Here is a 15,670-nt window from a genome sequence, read left to right on the forward strand (position 1 = left end):
CTTTGGCCTGGGCCCTTCTCCACCTCCAGTCCGTTTTCCTCCAAGTCCTTATTCTGTAAGACAGGCTGTCAGCCCTTCTCAGCACCCTGGTGCTCCTAGGAGCTCCTGGTGACAGTCCCACCCCTGGTCATAGGCCCAGCCAGGCCCCAAGGGGCAGGCAGCTCTGACCTCCCGATGCCCCAGGGAGAGGGAGCAGGCTTGCAGGGGCAGAGCTTTAAGCCAAAGGTGGGGGCAGCAGGGCCAGGTGGGCACATGAGTTTCCCGGGCCCAGACCGTCTGTGCAGAACAGACACCCTCTCCAGAGCACAGCCGCCAGGCATGTCACAGGGGTGCACAGCCCAGCAAGAAAGGAAAAAGAGGTTCACTCCGATGGCCCTGTGTGCGTGTCCTGGGGACACCGCCATGCAAGGGCGCCCGAGCAAGATCAAGGAGCAGGGAGCTACAGGGCACGAGGTGGTGAAGTGTTTGTACCCCTTTGCTCCCTGGGGACCACAGTGGGGAACCACCTCCAGGGAAAGGACAGAGACTTAGGAGAAAGCTGTCCTGTCACTTTGGGACCAGCTGGGACAAGGCCCCTAATCTGGGAAGCCCCCACCCCCTGCCTCCCATATCAGAGTAGTTCCCATGACCCCTGGTGGGGGTCCCAGGGGTGAAGATGGTCTGTGTATCCCCAGGTCCTGCAGATGTTCACTTCCTCTGGGAGAAGAACGGGCGCGAGCTGGAGGTGTGTGTGCCCACGCAGACCCACGCACTGCCCGATGGCAGGGCCCTCGTGCTCAGCTGGCTGCGAGATGCGCTCCGGGAGAGCGCCGAGTACCGCTGCTCTGCGCTCTCCCGGGCCGGGAACAAGACCTCCAAGGCGCGCGTCACCGTGACCAAGCTCGGTGAGTGGGCTTCGCCGTTTGCCCTTGTCCCTTTAGCAGCAAGCAAGCTTGCATGAGGACACTTCAGTCTGGGGATTACCTATCGGCTTTCACGAAGACAGAAAGTTACTTTTTCACTGTCTTATCTCCCAACGGCATGCCTGTGTGTGCCTACCTGCATGCAATCACACCTGTGCCCATGAGCAGACATGCACGCATGCTGGCTGCCAATCTCGTCCTCCCAATATTAGACTGTTACATTATAAGGATGGCCAACTCTGTATGGCCAGATAACAACTCTGTTATGACTTCCCCTTCTGTACTTCTGTTTCCCACATAACCAACCACTGTGCTGATCCCTGTTTGCTTGGTTTATTGTTGTTTATCTTGTTCAGTTGCTAAGTTGGATCTGACTCTTTATGACCCCATGGACTGCAGCATGCTAGGCTCCCTGCTCCTTCAGTATTTCTGAAGTTTGCTCAGATTCATGTCCAGTGAGTCAGTGATCTAAAACATCTCACCCTCTGCTGCCCCTTTCTCCTTTTGCCTTCAATCTTTTCCAGCATCAGGGTCTTTTCCAATGATTCAGCTCCTCTCATCAGGTGGCCAAAGTATTGGAGCTTTAACCTCAGCATCAGTCCTTCCAATGAGTATTCAGAACTGATTTCTTTTAGGATTGACTAGTTTCATCTCCTTGCTGTCCAAAGACTCTCATGAGTCTTCTCCAGCACCACAGTTCAAAAGCATCAATTCTTTGCTCAGTTTTATGGTCCGACTCTCACATCCATATATGACTACTGGAAAAACCATAGCTTTAACTATACAGACCTTTGTCAGCAAGGGATGGTTCTGCTTTATAATATGCGATCTAGATTTGTCATAACTTTTCTCCCAAGGAGCGTCTTTTAATTTCATGGCTGCAGTCATCATCCATTGGTTTTGGAGCCCCAAGAAAATAAAACCTGTCGCTGCTTCTGCTTTTTCCCCATCTGTTTGCCAGAAATGATGGGACCAGATGCCATGATCTTGTTTTTTAAATATTGAGTTTTAAGCCAGCTTTTTCACTCTCCTCTTTCACCTTCAAGAAGCTCTTTAGTTCCTCTTCTTTCTGCCCTTAGGATGGTATCATCTGCATATCTGAGGTAATTGATATTTCTCCTGGCAATCTTGATTCCAGCTTGTGATTCAGGCAGCCCAGCATTTCGTGTGATGAACTCTGCAATGTGAAGTTGCTCAGCTGTGCCCGACTCTTTGTGACCCCATGGACTGTAGCCCCCCCAGGCTCCTCTGTTCATGGGATTTTCCAGGCAAGAATACTGAAGTGGGATGCCACTTCCTTCTTCAGGGGATCTTCCTGACCCAGGGATCAAACTCAGGTCTCCTGCATTGCAGGCAGACTCTCTTACTGTCTGAGCCACCAGGGAATCCCAAATGAAAGTGAAAGTCGCTCAATCCTGTCCAACTCTGTGACCCCATGGACTATAGTCCATGGAGTTCTTCAGGCCAGAATAGGGGAATGGGTAGCTTTTCCCCTTCTCCAGCAGGTCTTCCCAACTTAGGAATCAAACCGGGGTCTCCTGCATTGCAGGCGGATTCTTTACCAACTGAGCTATCAGGGTATTCTGCAAAGAAGTTAAATAAGCAAGGTGACAATACAGCCTTGACATACTCCTTTCCTGGTTTTGAACCAGTCCATTTTTCTTGGTTGTTGTTTTGCTTGGTTCATATTTGTCATTACTGCCACCCAGACTCTGCAGTGAAATCCCTGATTAGCACAGACACACTGGGTTCCCCTGCTGTCAGCTCCCCAGACCCTCTGCACCAGGAGCCATGTGCCTTTAGCCCTTCCTGCTGAGGCTGGAGAGTCCCTTCCCCTGGTATTGGGTCTCATGACTTGTTTCTGGTGTTCCTTTGACTTTCTCCATTTTTCTCTTAAGTGTTTCTTCTGGCACACCCAGAGTGTCTGGGGGAAGACAGCATTTTGAGAGCCTATGTCTTTTCTCCATCTTCACACTACAGTCCAGCGGGGTGGACAATTCTGATGTGAAAATCATTCCCTAGTGTGTGATGCTGGCTCTGTCTTCTGCTCCTGAGGGTCTCCCTGTGACCCCATGTAACCATCATCTTGCTGAGCACTGTCTCAATCAGTGCCTGGCTAGACCCCTTACACATGGTAGCCTCTGCCCTTCAACTGTCGTAAGTATTCAGCACTTAGCTTCCTCATTTCCTGTCTCCATGAAACTGCTCTCCTACATCCTGGGCTACTTGGCCTGGCCTCTGTCCATCTTCTCTATCCTGTCACCTCTACTTGTTAGCTTTCCTCAACTTTCTCTTTCTCACCTGCTGAATTTTTGTCCCACTGTCACACTTAACACCACTCAGAGGTTTTCATTCTGTTGTCATGACTGCATTCTCTTCTCGTCTCATGGATGTAGTATCTTCTCCCCTTTCTAAGGTTATTGAGAGGATTTTCCAGTTCTTTTCCCTCTCAGCTGTCCCTTTTTTGATGGTTCTGTTTCCCTCTGAAGTCTTGGGACCCTTGATAATCATCTACCCAAGATGTGGCCTTTGGATGGGCAGCATCTGTCTACCTGGGACCTCCTTAGAAATGCAGAGCCCCTCCCAAGTCCTGGGGGCATCTCAAGTTCTCCAGGCAGTTCCTACGTGCCCTAGGGAGTCGGTCTGCCTTGCACCCCTCCACTGTCACATGGAGGGGCTCCAGCTAAGCCCACATGGCTCAGGTTGGGTTATCAGTGAGGACACCGGTTGGCAAGAGGCTGGGGCCTCATCATTTAGTCCGTAAGCCCAGCATCTGATTTGCCTTCAGTGCAGGTACTGCCCAGGCCCCCAGGCCCGAGTTCTCCAAGACCACCAGTCTTCAGGAGCAGATGGAGGGCAGCATCCTGGCTGTGCAAAGTGGTTAGGGCCTGGGGGCTGTGCAGGAGTGCACAGCCTGTAAGCAGCCTGCAAGCCTGCCCTCTCTCAGCCTCCAAGGTCCCGACCGCCTCCCCACTGCCGCTGGCCTTGGACCCTGCACGCTTGTCAGCATTCTACCGAGGCTGTTTCCACTGGCCCCTCTGTTTCTCAACTCCCAGCTTTTCAGCTTCCTCTCCTGTTCTTCATCCATTTTCAAGATGGAGTTTATATGTAAATGTGCGTATTTTAAAAGGTCCTTCGTCCTTTGAGTGGGAATTACCAGGGAAAAGGAAATGACAGTACTCTCTCCCACCTAGAACTTCCATTCCTTTATTTCTGTAAAATGCCCTTGGCTGTTGCTGTCAAGATAAAATGAATAATCGTGTGAGGGGTTGAGATGGTTACACAGCATCACTGGCTCAATGGACATGAATTTGAGAAAACTCTGGGAGATAGTGGAGGACCAAGAAGCCTGGTGTGAAAGTCATGAGGTTGTGACGTCGGCCATGACTTAGCAACTGAGAACAAGTGCATTACCAATTGTGACCTTGTATCCGTAAGTCCAGTGATCACACACACGCAAGGAGGTGTGGACTGAGTGCCAGGTAATGTAACAGGATGCCAGCCCTAGTGACCAAGCTGGTTTCCGAATGTTGGCAACCAATCTCCCTCGAGGGAGGGGGCAGCAGCCCCAGCCTGCCAGGATGAGTGCAGTGCCCTATGAGGTGTGGGGAGTTAGGCCTCTCCTGGCGGCACCGAAGGTGCCAGTGAGGTGGGGGACAAGGCCAGTGTGGCCTTGGGGAGCAGCTGCCATGAGAGCTGGTGGGCCTGGGAACAGCAGGCAGGGAACATGACTGGGGAAGCCCCCACAGCCAGGAAGTGAAAGAAAGCCCAAGGAGTAAACAAGACTTCCCTGGTGGCTTAGATAGTAAAGCGTCTGCCTACAATGTGGGAGACCCGGGTTCAATCCCTGGGTCAGGAAGATCTCCTGGAGAAGGAAATGGCAACCCACTCCAGTGTTCTTGCCTGGAAAACCCCATAGACGGTGGAACCTGGTAGGCTGCAGTCCATGGGGTCACAGAGTCGGACATGACTGAGCAGCTTCACTTTCACAAGCCCACTCGGCTCAGCCCAGCAGAGAGGTGTCACTCAGCTAGCAGCACGGCCTCTGTGGCTGGAGGGGGGCCCCCACCCCAGGGGCCATGAAGCCCTGGAAGCTGAGATCTGGAGCACCCCCTCTATCTTGCAGAGGCGACCCAGCAGGAGAGGTGGACCAGAGAGCTCGCCAGCTGGAGGGCCGTGGTTGGGGAGCACGACCGCATGATGCAGAGCTGGAGGAAGGCGTGGGTACGTGGCCGGGCATGAGGCAGGGCAGGGGTCTGGGATGACAGCTGTCCCTCTTGGGGGCCTATCCTGCCAGAGGGCCCCATGTGCTTCCTCCTGGCCCACAAAGCAGTTGTGCTTTCTGAAACCCACACCCCTTCTACCTGTTGCCTTCCAGCCTGGGGGGAGGGAGAGGGGGCTCTTACAGGAAACCAAAGTTAGGTGGGGCCAGCTGCTTCCAGCAAGAAGCCTCCCACGGTCACCCTGACCCCTAGCCCAGAGCTTAGTAGGCCCAGGCTTCCCTCCTGCAGGACCCTGGACCCCCCAGGAAGCACATGGGAAGCAGGTTTCAGGCTTTTCTGTTATACCAAGAACTGAAGTCCATGGTGTTCTTTCAGGAAAGCTGTAACCAAGACGCATTCTAGCCACAGGAAGCCGTGCTGACCAGGCTGACCGTGCTGCCACCCGACACGCAGCCCCGGAGGCCTCAGGGCAGTGAGCTCCCTGTCTGCTGGACACAGCTCTTCGGGTTGCACAGCCGAGAACACGGAGCCCTGAGGGGGCCTGCGGCAGTAGCCAGAACGTCTGTTTTAATTAGGTACTTAGATGGGACAGAATGGCCTGTCTGGCAGGAGCAGGAAACCGGGGTTAACAGGCTACAGACAGGAACTCTGGTTAAGACAGCGTGTGCGTGACGGGTCCTTTTCCAGAAGCACTGTTGTTACACTCCACAGGTCTGAGTTACTTTCATGTCATGCAGTGGGTTGTCCTTCACACAGCCGAGTGTTAGCTCAGCTCTCGTGACTGCTGGTTTTACTGCTCTGGAGCCCCCTTCACACTCAGCTGCTCATCTCTAGGAGACAAGGCAGGAAGGACAAGGCTCCAGATGACCAGAATTTGCCTTAAACCTTGAGTGCTGAGGTCCACACTCAAGCGCTAACTTGGATGGGAGACTTTGTGTTATTACTCACTAATGTCAGAGCCTGCTTCCTAAAGCTCCAAGTGTGCACCCGTCCACTCGCAGCCATGGCCCAGGTGTTGAGCCTGTCTGATGGAAAAGCCAGCAGGTCTGCGTCTCCTGGGTCCCGGTCACCCTGCTCACAGCAGTACGGGTCTAATTAGGCTACTCTGTCCACATGGTATGGGGTCCCCAAGTTACTCACACTGCACCTGGAGACTGCCGTGTGTAAATGTGGCGGCCGAGGCTGCTCAGTCTGGAACCTTATAGGCACTGTTTGCAGAATGACTGCTTTTAGTGGAATGCTCACCTATCACAAAACTAAAATCTCTGTTAAATTAAGTGGTACTTCTCATGACCCTAGCAAATGGACATCTCCTCAGCCTCATGACCACAGCCTGTTTCCAGACCCCTTGTTCTGAAGCTGGGTGCCTTTGTTCAAGAGCAGCACACGTTTCCAGCCAGTCACCTCCAGGACCCGTCGTGAACAAGGCTTCTGAGGACGGCTGGTTTGGGGGTCAGAGTCATCCTAGTTGCCACCGAGCTGCCAGTCCGCCTTGTCAGCAGAGGCTGAGCTGGATCACCGATCACCCACGATGCACTGTGACAAGACTTTTGGCACAACATCCATCTGCTCTCGCTGTGGGTCTCACGTGGGGTGGTTGCTCTGCTCTATGGGCAGGGCCTTCTCCTTGGTGCTAGGATCAGAATAGACGCTTGCAGTTATTGTAGTATCAGCATGCAGGGTTCTGGTGGAAAAGGTAGTTATGAGGATGAGTTCTGATTCTCTGAACTGTGGGGAAAAAAATAAAAGAGTTCCACTGAAATGTTTGCTCCATGAAGAGTGTCTGTACTCGGGAAGCCTGCCTGCTTCCCGTGGTGCCATCAGCATAGAGTAGGTCACTGTGTCACCTGCGGCAGTGGCCTCTGCCAAGAAAGTGACACCATGCCCTGGCTGCCAGGGGAACCCAGCGTTAAGTCACACGAGAAGCAAACCCTCTCAGCAGCTTAATGTGATGTTAAAAACCACCTACTTTGTTCAGCTAATCTGACCACCACAGACCCAAAGGCCTCAGGGATCTAGACAGACAACCTGCATCTCTAGCAGAGACTTTTTAATGTGGGGTTTTTTTTTTTTTATGTATCAGTTTTATAGTTCTAGACTGCTGAATACAGCTGACAAGTTAACTTTCTGCCTGTAAGTTCATTATGGAACCTTTACTCTCAAATAATCTATTTTCAAACCTACCACAGTTGACGGGGACAGTGGGGCGGGGACCCTCCCTGCTGCTGTTCCTTCTGGTGGCCCTGAGGGAGAAACCTGTGACCGGATGGAGGGCTTGCTGGAGCAGATCGCATGTTCCTCATTGAAACAGCTCAGAAAGTGTATGGGAGCTAGGTACTCACTGGGAACAACAGATGAAAAGACAGACTGGTACTTTACACAGACAACCTCCACCTCGCCGCCAGCCCCGGCCACAGCAGGCTCTTTCCAACTCACTGTGCTGTGCTCCAATCACTCGGTCATGTCCAACTCTTTTTGACCCCATGGCCTGTGGGCCACCAGGCTCCTCTGTCCATGGGATTTTTCACACAAGATTAGTAGAGTAGGGTGCCATTTCCTCCTCCTGGGGAACTTAACAACCCAGGGATTGAGTCCGTGTCTCCTGCATCTCTTGTATTACAAGTACATTCTTTACCACTATGGTAAAGAATGCGGGACGCCCTTCCAACTCATTACTTCACATTATTTTGCTTCCCACAGGCCACTCACTCACAACAGTACATCTGCCATGACTGAATTCAACTAACAGCACTTGCAAAGCCCACAAGACACCTTGCTTGTGTGACAAATGCAAAGCAGTGAAAGTCTGATCCTGCCATTTCTCACGTGACCAGTTCGCCAGCAGGCTGGACCAAGGTGAGTCCAGCAACAGGATCTCTAAGGGCTGGAGACTTCACAATCACCACCTTCGAGATCCAAGAGATAGGAGCGCAGCAAACCTCTTCCTGCTCAGTCCCCCTCAGTTTAAAGAAGAATGCCCCCCAAATACAGATCAGGATGTAGGAAGCGCTGATTAGACCAAGGTGACCAGAGTCTCCAGTGAAATTAAATAATCACTCTTTATTCAAAATAAATAAGCCCTCTTACTTACAGGAAAATATGAAAGTAAACTTCTATCCTTCGGCCTCTAAGAAACCACATTCGCCATATGTTCATTTACAAAAGAAAGAAAATATTTGTAAATTATCAAAACTGAGATTTAGGAACTTCAAAATCATTTCTTTGAAAAATAAACAATAAAAGGAATATTCATGTCAAAAGGTCACAGGTTAGAGAACTGATTTTCCTTCTGAGGCTCATTTTAGCAGACCCTCCAAGTATCCCCAAATCTTCTGGCTAAAAAGCCATATCCTGAGAAAAGTATTCCCCGTACCCCACCTGCACAGCTTCTGCATGGCTGTGCGGGTCACCGGGACTGGGAACACTGGGTGGAACTACCCCACCTTCCGAGCCACATCGCCTCAGCCCGCCGCTGCTTTCCACAAACCAACTTGGCTCAGCAGTCCTGCAATGGAGAGAGGTTCCACAGCAGCAGAGTACTCTGAGTACCACCTTGTCCAGCATTTTCCAGACTCATTCTGTGCTCAGAGAGCTGAGGCTGCATCCCAAGGCTTTGTGAGAGGGTCTCCGCCAGCTTACCGAGTGCCCCTCCACAGGACTCGCAGCTCTTGGACAGTTACAAACACTGCTGGTTACTTCCCCAGTTGAACAGCCATATACAACACAAGTCAGTCAACGAAAAACTGAAGAAGAAAAAGGGCCCAAAGTCTTTCAACCCCCCACCCCCACCTCAAATACACAAACACACAGGAATGAACTCTTGTTATAAATTCAAGTTCATCATCTGAGAGGTTGAAGCCTCCAGCGATTCCTCCAGCTCCAGGGCACACCGACTGTACGCTTCCACATGGTTTCTCCAGACTTGAACTGGAAACAAGAAAGCACACCACTAACACACAGGCAGGGTCAGCCAGCGAAAGTGTTAGTCGTTCAGCTGTGTCCAACTCTTTTCGACCCCATGGACTGTAGCCCACCAGGCTCCTGTGTCCATGGGGATTCTCCAGGCAAGAGTACTGGAGTGGGTTGCCATTTCCTTCTCCAAGGGATCTTCCCGACCCAGGGATCAAACCCAGGTCTCCTGCATTGCAGGGGGACTGTTTAGCGTCTGAGCCACCACAGTCAGGGAAGTCTCTTGGAAAGCAAGCAGCACACAGCCTGCCCAGCAAACTGGCTCCCTAAGTGGGGCCTGGAAAGGACTCAAGCAAAAATCCCCAACTGCAACCTCCCCCTGGCGAACAGGATCAAGCAGGTTGGTGCATGCCGGCCTTGACAACCACCCGCCAGGGATCCAGGTGTCTGCACAGCTGCCCTCTGGGTGCCATGTGACCCAAGGAAGCTCCGTCTGAGATACCCACTGACCAGCCCTCCCCTCCCACATCTGAGACCACCTCTTAAACAAGGGCTGGGGCTTAACACGGCATTCTGCAGCTAGTTCTGCCACAGTAGTCATGCTGCTCTCCTGGGCACCCTGTTCAATCAGCATCAGTGAAGACCTAGAGGACGATGGGCCCCAACTCCATTCCCCCAGCACTCACTGTAGTGTGGCTCCTCTTTTTCAGTGGGGGCCAAGGGGCTGTCCTCCACAGGGCAGCTGGGGCCCTGACTGGGCGGGCTGGCGGGGGCGCAGGGCCCGAGCTCACCCGGCAGCTCCTGGCGCGCGTTCTCCAGCATAGTCCTATAGGCCTGCCGGGCTGCCATCGTCAGCTCCACCATCTTGTGGAACTGGTCCTTGAGCAGAAACCAGAGTACAAGTGAGGTCACCTGCAAACTGGCAAAGGCACCCTCTACAGGAAAAGGGGGGTGGATGCCCGCCTATGTACCAGGGGTGTTGCCCTCAGGCCTTCCTGAGGCTCCTCTGTGACACCAGTGAGCCCAGAGCGAAACTGGAATCACACTTCTGGGTTTTTAAGGAAACCAGGCCACCGAGGTTACCACTTTCAAGACTGGGGCCCCTGGAGCTCAGGGCTACTCTGCCAGTTAAGTGCAGACAACCACCGTCCCCCCTGACTCCCTCCCAGGGCAAGACAGGCCAGCAACCCCTCCCCGCCTCACCTGGGCCCCGTCGTAGCTGAAGATGCCCACCACACTGACGGGGACAGCCTTGTTCAGGCTGCGCCCCAGAGCTTTGCGGTTGAGAGCAAACACAAAGGGGATGTTCTGGTCACAGGCGTAGTCAATGATGGTGTGCAGGGTGTCGTCTAGCCCACCTGCTCGGAAGACAAGGGAAATGACAAGGGAGGCATCCCAGGAGCGCACTGGCGACACTGGCTGCCAGAGCTTTTCCCGATGGAGGCTGATACTCCCGGCTACTTCCTCACTCAAGCCAGTGCCCCAGGCCAGGTTTCACCAGGAAAGCCAGTCGCTGTGGTGGAAGTACACTGTTACTCTTGGCCACATGGAAGAAATCAACTGTTCGAGACACTTCTAAAGCAATAAATCAGTATAAAATACGTCCACATCAAGCCAGCAGCTGGCGCTGTGTGAAACGGGACAAGAAAGCCTTAGCCATGTTTGCTGAATACCGTGTGCCAGTCTGGGTCTAATGGCCTTGGGTGGATTGGCTCCTATATCCTCACAAACCCTAAGAGGGGAGGTGGTACCCACTTAAAAAGATGGAAACCCGGAGCCCAGGGAGGTCCCTGAGTGATCCTACCCGGCCTCCCAGTGAGACACAGCCTGGCAGGAGGAGGGTGGGGAGGGGAGGGGTGGCACTACAGGCAGAGAGTGTGAAGAAGCTGTGTGTGAGTGATGCTCATACACAGTTGGAAACCAGCAACACCGACAAGCTGTTACCAACAAGAGAATCACATCTGGGCACCTGTGCGTAAGTAACACAGAAACCACCCATATACGTGCAAACATCAGCCAGCTAGAATGCTGAATTCCGGGAGAGGTCATTCCACGTACAAGTGCAACCAAAGGCTATAACAGGTGAGGATAAATGTAGCAAGAAATGTGAGTGATTTACAAAGCAGCCTCAACATGCCAGTGAAACACAAAAGAAAATCTAAGCCAATGGCATCTGATGGAACGAACCAATATGATCATATGTCAATGCTATGTAAACCTCAAACTTTTTATACTGTAACTTACTCTAAGTGGGACTTTTTTTGAGAAATACAAAAAACACAAAATGAAAATGGCCTTTTGAAAAAGGAAATTAATGTCAGGCCAGCATTTCCAGATATTAAGGCTTGCTATAGAACTGTAAGAATATAAATTATGGGATACAGGGTGACAGAATGAAGGCCTAGAAATCACCCGAATGTGTGGCACTTAAGCAGGCTGGCAAGAGTCCCCTGAAGCACAGAAGGTGCAAAGAGACAACCTCTGCAAAAATCCATCTCAGACTGAAATGCATTCTACCTAAATAAATAAAAATGAAAACATAGAAGAACAAGGAAAAAAACTGAATTAAAAAAAAATTAATAACCCTGGAGTAAGAAGGTTGAAGAATAACATAAAACCTAGATGCAATAAAAACAAGAATAAAAAATATCCACATATACACACCCAATCTCTGAATGGCCAAAGAGGCTTAAAGAAAAACAGGCACTTGACAAACTGGAAAAACATTCACAATTCTTAACCAAAGTGGCTTTATTATTAAAAAAAAAAGTATATGTGAACATAGAAGACTGACATCCTGAAAGACAAATGGGCAAATAATCAACAATTCACAGAAAATGCCAAGCCCTTAAACAAGTGGAAAGATGCTCAGCCTTGCCTCACAAGAAAATGCTAACAGAATCACCGGAAGACCGGGGGAGGCTGAGAGGAAGCAGCATGCCCGCCTGTGGGGGCTGCAGTGTGCCCTAGAGGCAGTGTGGCCCCACCCCGGGTCCTCTGCAAACTGACCACTTCCTGAGGGAACACACAACATCTACAGGAGAAAGAAAAAATCTCCTAAGATCTCTTATCACCTGGTACCTAATTACATATGATTACCTAATTTTCTTTCAAAAGAACAACTTCTCAAATGCACACCCATCCTTGGATATGCAGATGGTATCACTCTAATGGCAGAAAGCAAAAAGGAACTAAAGAGCCTCTTGATGAGGGCGAGTAAAACAGCTGGCTTAAAACTCAACATTCAGAAAACTAAGATCATGGCATCCGGGCCCATCACTTCATGGTAAATAAATGAATGGGATGGACGACAGTGCAGGAGACCCAGCATCCGAGCAACACAGTTCTAGGGGGAGCCGAGAGAGGACCAACAGGAGGGAGACTCAGAGCACAAACCCTGCAGCGTGTCCCAGGGCTGAGCACTGCCTGTAAGCCGTCCCACCTCTCAGAACCCTGGGCACAGGCAAGTTCCCACAAGCTTCTAGACAGCAGGGAGAAAAGAAACAAAGGTCAGAAATTGGAAAGACTGGATTTCAAGCACCATCTTCTAGATGTCCCATTTTTTCTCATGCCACTGACGGCGGGGTGCACACGCCCCAAGACAAGGGAGTATGTGAGAGCCAACAAACACCACAGCCCACCGGAAGACACATCCCCAGGATGACAGCTGCATGGGAGGCACAGAGCTAGAATGGCCCCAGAGGAGGAGCTGCAGAATGCCTGAAGCACCCACTACTTTAAGGGGTGGGCGGGCAGGCAGCTGGCTGAGAGCTTGAGGGGTGATTCGTGTAAAGCCCAGCGTCTGCCATGGGATTGTGGTCGGGACACACCGCCAGCATACAACCAAAGGGACGAACCTGAGAGCCCTTTCCAACGGCAGGGACGGGATCTGCCTCCAGCTAGGATGGGGATGAGTCCATGGGGCTGGCCATGAGCAGGGGCAGCTGCTGCCCAAGGGCCCCTGGATGCTGCAGACAAGTCAGGAAACCTCAAGTGTTCAGACTGGGAACAGCAACGGGAAAGATTCAGCACTGGGATCTGGACTGGTTCCCTGAAAGCACTGTTCCAGCCAAGTGGAACTCTACCCCATGGGAGAGAGCAATGGGACCAGAGGAGGAGTCTGAATGTTGAGACTAAGATGGAGGACCAGCGTCTGAGTGACGGCATCCTGCTCCTAACAGCCCCTCTACTGCGCATCCCAAGGAGGACACAAAGTGGGTCAGCTGAGGGCCAGGGAGAGGTCAGACATCCGTCTGTCGGTCACCTCACCCAGCACATCACGTGCTGAAAAAGAGAACCAACCTTCCAGCATCAGTAAGATGGCCAAGGGCTTGGACAAACCCACACTTTCAATAAGTGAACAGACGAGTTAGTCACACACTGAGGAAAAGCCCAATGCAGAGACTGCCTAGCTGCCAGTCACGAAATCCCTGCAATACGAGGGACCACACCCTCAAGCTCTGAGGAAAGCATTACAGCACCTGGCCCGCTGCACGAGGTGACACACCCTCTCTGGTCTGCATGGGCCAGCCTGAGCCATGTTGTGAAGACCACAGGGGCCCAGCTGCTCAGAGTGATCACTTGGTGAGCCAACGAACTTTGGAAACAATTATGTAAAACAGCCAGCCAGTGGGGATTTGTTGTATGATGCAGGGAGCTCAACCTGGTGCTCTGTGACAACCTAGACTGGTGGGATGGTTTGGGGTGGCAGGTGGAAGGAGGTTCAAGATGGGGGGACATACGTATACCTATGGCTGATTCATGCTGATGTGTGACACAAAACTGTAAAGCAATTATCCTCCAATTAAAAATAAATAAAAAAAAAACTCAACTAAAAGAAAATGAAGCAAACTGCACTTCCAAGGTCCCCAACCCAAGTGGCTGATGGTGTGGCGGCCAGAGGGCATGTACTGCAGGAGCCACACACCAGGGACCAAACGGTACCCTTACCTTTCGACTGTATCTTCTCACAGTTTGGAGAGATGATGATGCATTTCAACTTTCTGAGCTTCAGATGTTTGAGGACTTCCCTCAGCCCCAGCACAAGTCGGCGTTTGGCCTTAGCCTTGACTGGATCTTTCTGGTACATACGATCTTGGAAACGAACCAGCTCTTTCAGCAGGTCCGTAACACAGGCGTCAACTTCTTTACTGAGCATTTGGCTGCAGTAGCTGAAAGGAACATTAGACACGGTCACCTTTCCTCTGGCTGTGACAGTCTGGCATGCTGCTCCCGGGGTGTGGGCAGTTCAGCTCCTCTCAAGAAATCATGCTTTGGTTCCTGACTGACAGAATTTTAGAAAAGATATGGATGGAGGCATCCTCCCCACCCCCAACCACAAGGGACAAAGACTTTTGGGCCCCACATCCTCTGGGCAGCCACTCCCAGGCACCTCTCCTCGTGAAGACAAACATCTGCAGAGTCTACCCTGAAGAAAAGTGGGAGGGAAAGAGGTGGAGCACCCTAAGAAATTACACACAGAAAGGGACCTCAGATCATGAGCTGTCACCTTACTACCCGTTCCCAATCACAAAAGTGGATTCAAGGGCACCTCTGGGATCATGGAATGAGGACAGAGACCTCTCGTGAGCAGATTATGTAGCCCTGGCATGTGTTAAGACCAGGTCCTAGCCACCTTCCACCAGGACACAACACCATGGCCCAGCCTGGCCGCTTTACTGTGCTGAGCATGGCGGGCAAAGAACTCGAGGCCCAAGATCAGAGTGAGCACAGTGCCCCAGGTCCCACAGTGAGCCCAATGCCCCAGCTCACTCACTCCCTGAACCGCCGGCTGTGGATCTTGGGGCAGGCCTCTGTCTCTTTCTGGGGCTCAGCTCCCGGCTGCTCCTCTGACTTGCTCTCCACCACAGGAACACAGGACACAGACTCTTTAATTTCCCCTGGAGTTTCAGAGAAAGAAGTTACAGCAGGGCCCCCGCAGGGCTCGGTGCACAGACTGAGGGGCCTGGGGCAGGAAATGCGACAGCGCCTCCACAAAGGCGTCGCCAGAGCACCCAGACTCAGCGGCTGGCCTCTCCGCCACCCATGGGTGCAGCTCATAATACCCTGGGCAGCCTGTGTGGCAGGGGCCTCTAGGCTGGATGGCAATGGACTTAAGCTGGAGATGCACCAGAGGGAAATGCCAGCAGGAGGTGTGCTCGCACTTCTTATATACACCCCAAGCTGCCACAGCATCTCTGCTTCTAACGGAGCCCATGTGGCAACTCCCACAACACCCACGTGCCACCTGGCATGTTTGTACACCTGAATGCTATGCCGCACTGACAATCAGGAACTACTTTTATAGGCCACAGACATACTGCCGGGCAGAACAACACATAAGATTGCACTGGAATGAAGCCTGAAAGCTCATGTGTGAACTGCAGACAGGGGTGAGGCCTTGGACCAGAATCATGGGGACATGGGGGCCATTCTGCTTCTGAACTGGGTATGATCTGTGTACTGCTCTGAGAGGATAATTCAATAAGAAGCTTACTTAACCCATTTTTTGGAACGACACCATGTCTCACACACTTGTGGGCAAGCAGCTTTGCAGTTAATGGTGTTAATTCTCATGGCCATTTCAAACTGCAAGGACCATCGACTATCACACATATCAGGCTCAGGGGCTTCACC

At 51.9% G+C, this 15,670-nt stretch overlaps 2 protein-coding genes across 22 annotated transcripts in view; one reads left to right on the forward strand and one right to left on the reverse strand.

Moving 5' to 3' along the window:
- Positions 1-509: 509 nt before the first annotated feature.
- On the forward strand, positions 510-6,887 carry LOC147367633 (uncharacterized). The gene is made up of 3 exons (XM_086414505.1): positions 510-884; positions 5,029-5,126; positions 5,501-6,887. The coding sequence occupies exons 1-3, from the start codon at positions 656-658 to the stop codon at positions 5,525-5,527; spliced, it is 354 nt and encodes a 117-aa protein (XP_086270631.1). The 5' UTR covers positions 510-655; the 3' UTR covers positions 5,528-6,887.
- SECISBP2 (SECIS binding protein 2) overlaps positions 5,671-15,670 on the reverse strand; it is a 36,864-nt gene continuing 26,864 nt past the window's right edge. For 14 of the 21 annotated variants that reach the window (XM_086414492.1, XM_086414490.1, XM_086414489.1 and 11 more), the window contains 5 exons: positions 14,811-14,934; positions 13,985-14,205; positions 10,238-10,392; positions 9,721-9,913; positions 8,166-9,052 (listed from right to left, as the gene is read on the reverse strand). In XM_086414492.1, coding sequence (XP_086270618.1) covers positions 8,949-9,052; positions 9,721-9,913; positions 10,238-10,392; positions 13,985-14,205; positions 14,811-14,934 — 797 coding nt within the window. In that variant the 3' untranslated portion in view covers positions 8,166-8,948. Of the gene's footprint in view, positions 6,854-8,165; positions 9,053-9,720; positions 9,914-10,237; positions 10,393-13,984; positions 14,206-14,810; positions 14,935-15,670 lie in introns of those variants that run through there. The other 7 variants (XM_086414493.1, XM_086414491.1, XM_086414488.1 and 4 more) reach the window with 1 other exon arrangement.

This window comes from Bos grunniens, chromosome 8, assembly GCF_055505025.1.
Source record: "Bos grunniens cultivar Pamir isolate PY7600 chromosome 8, Bosgru_T2T1.0, whole genome shotgun sequence".
Lineage (NCBI taxonomy): Eukaryota > Metazoa > Chordata > Mammalia > Artiodactyla > Bovidae > Bos > Bos grunniens.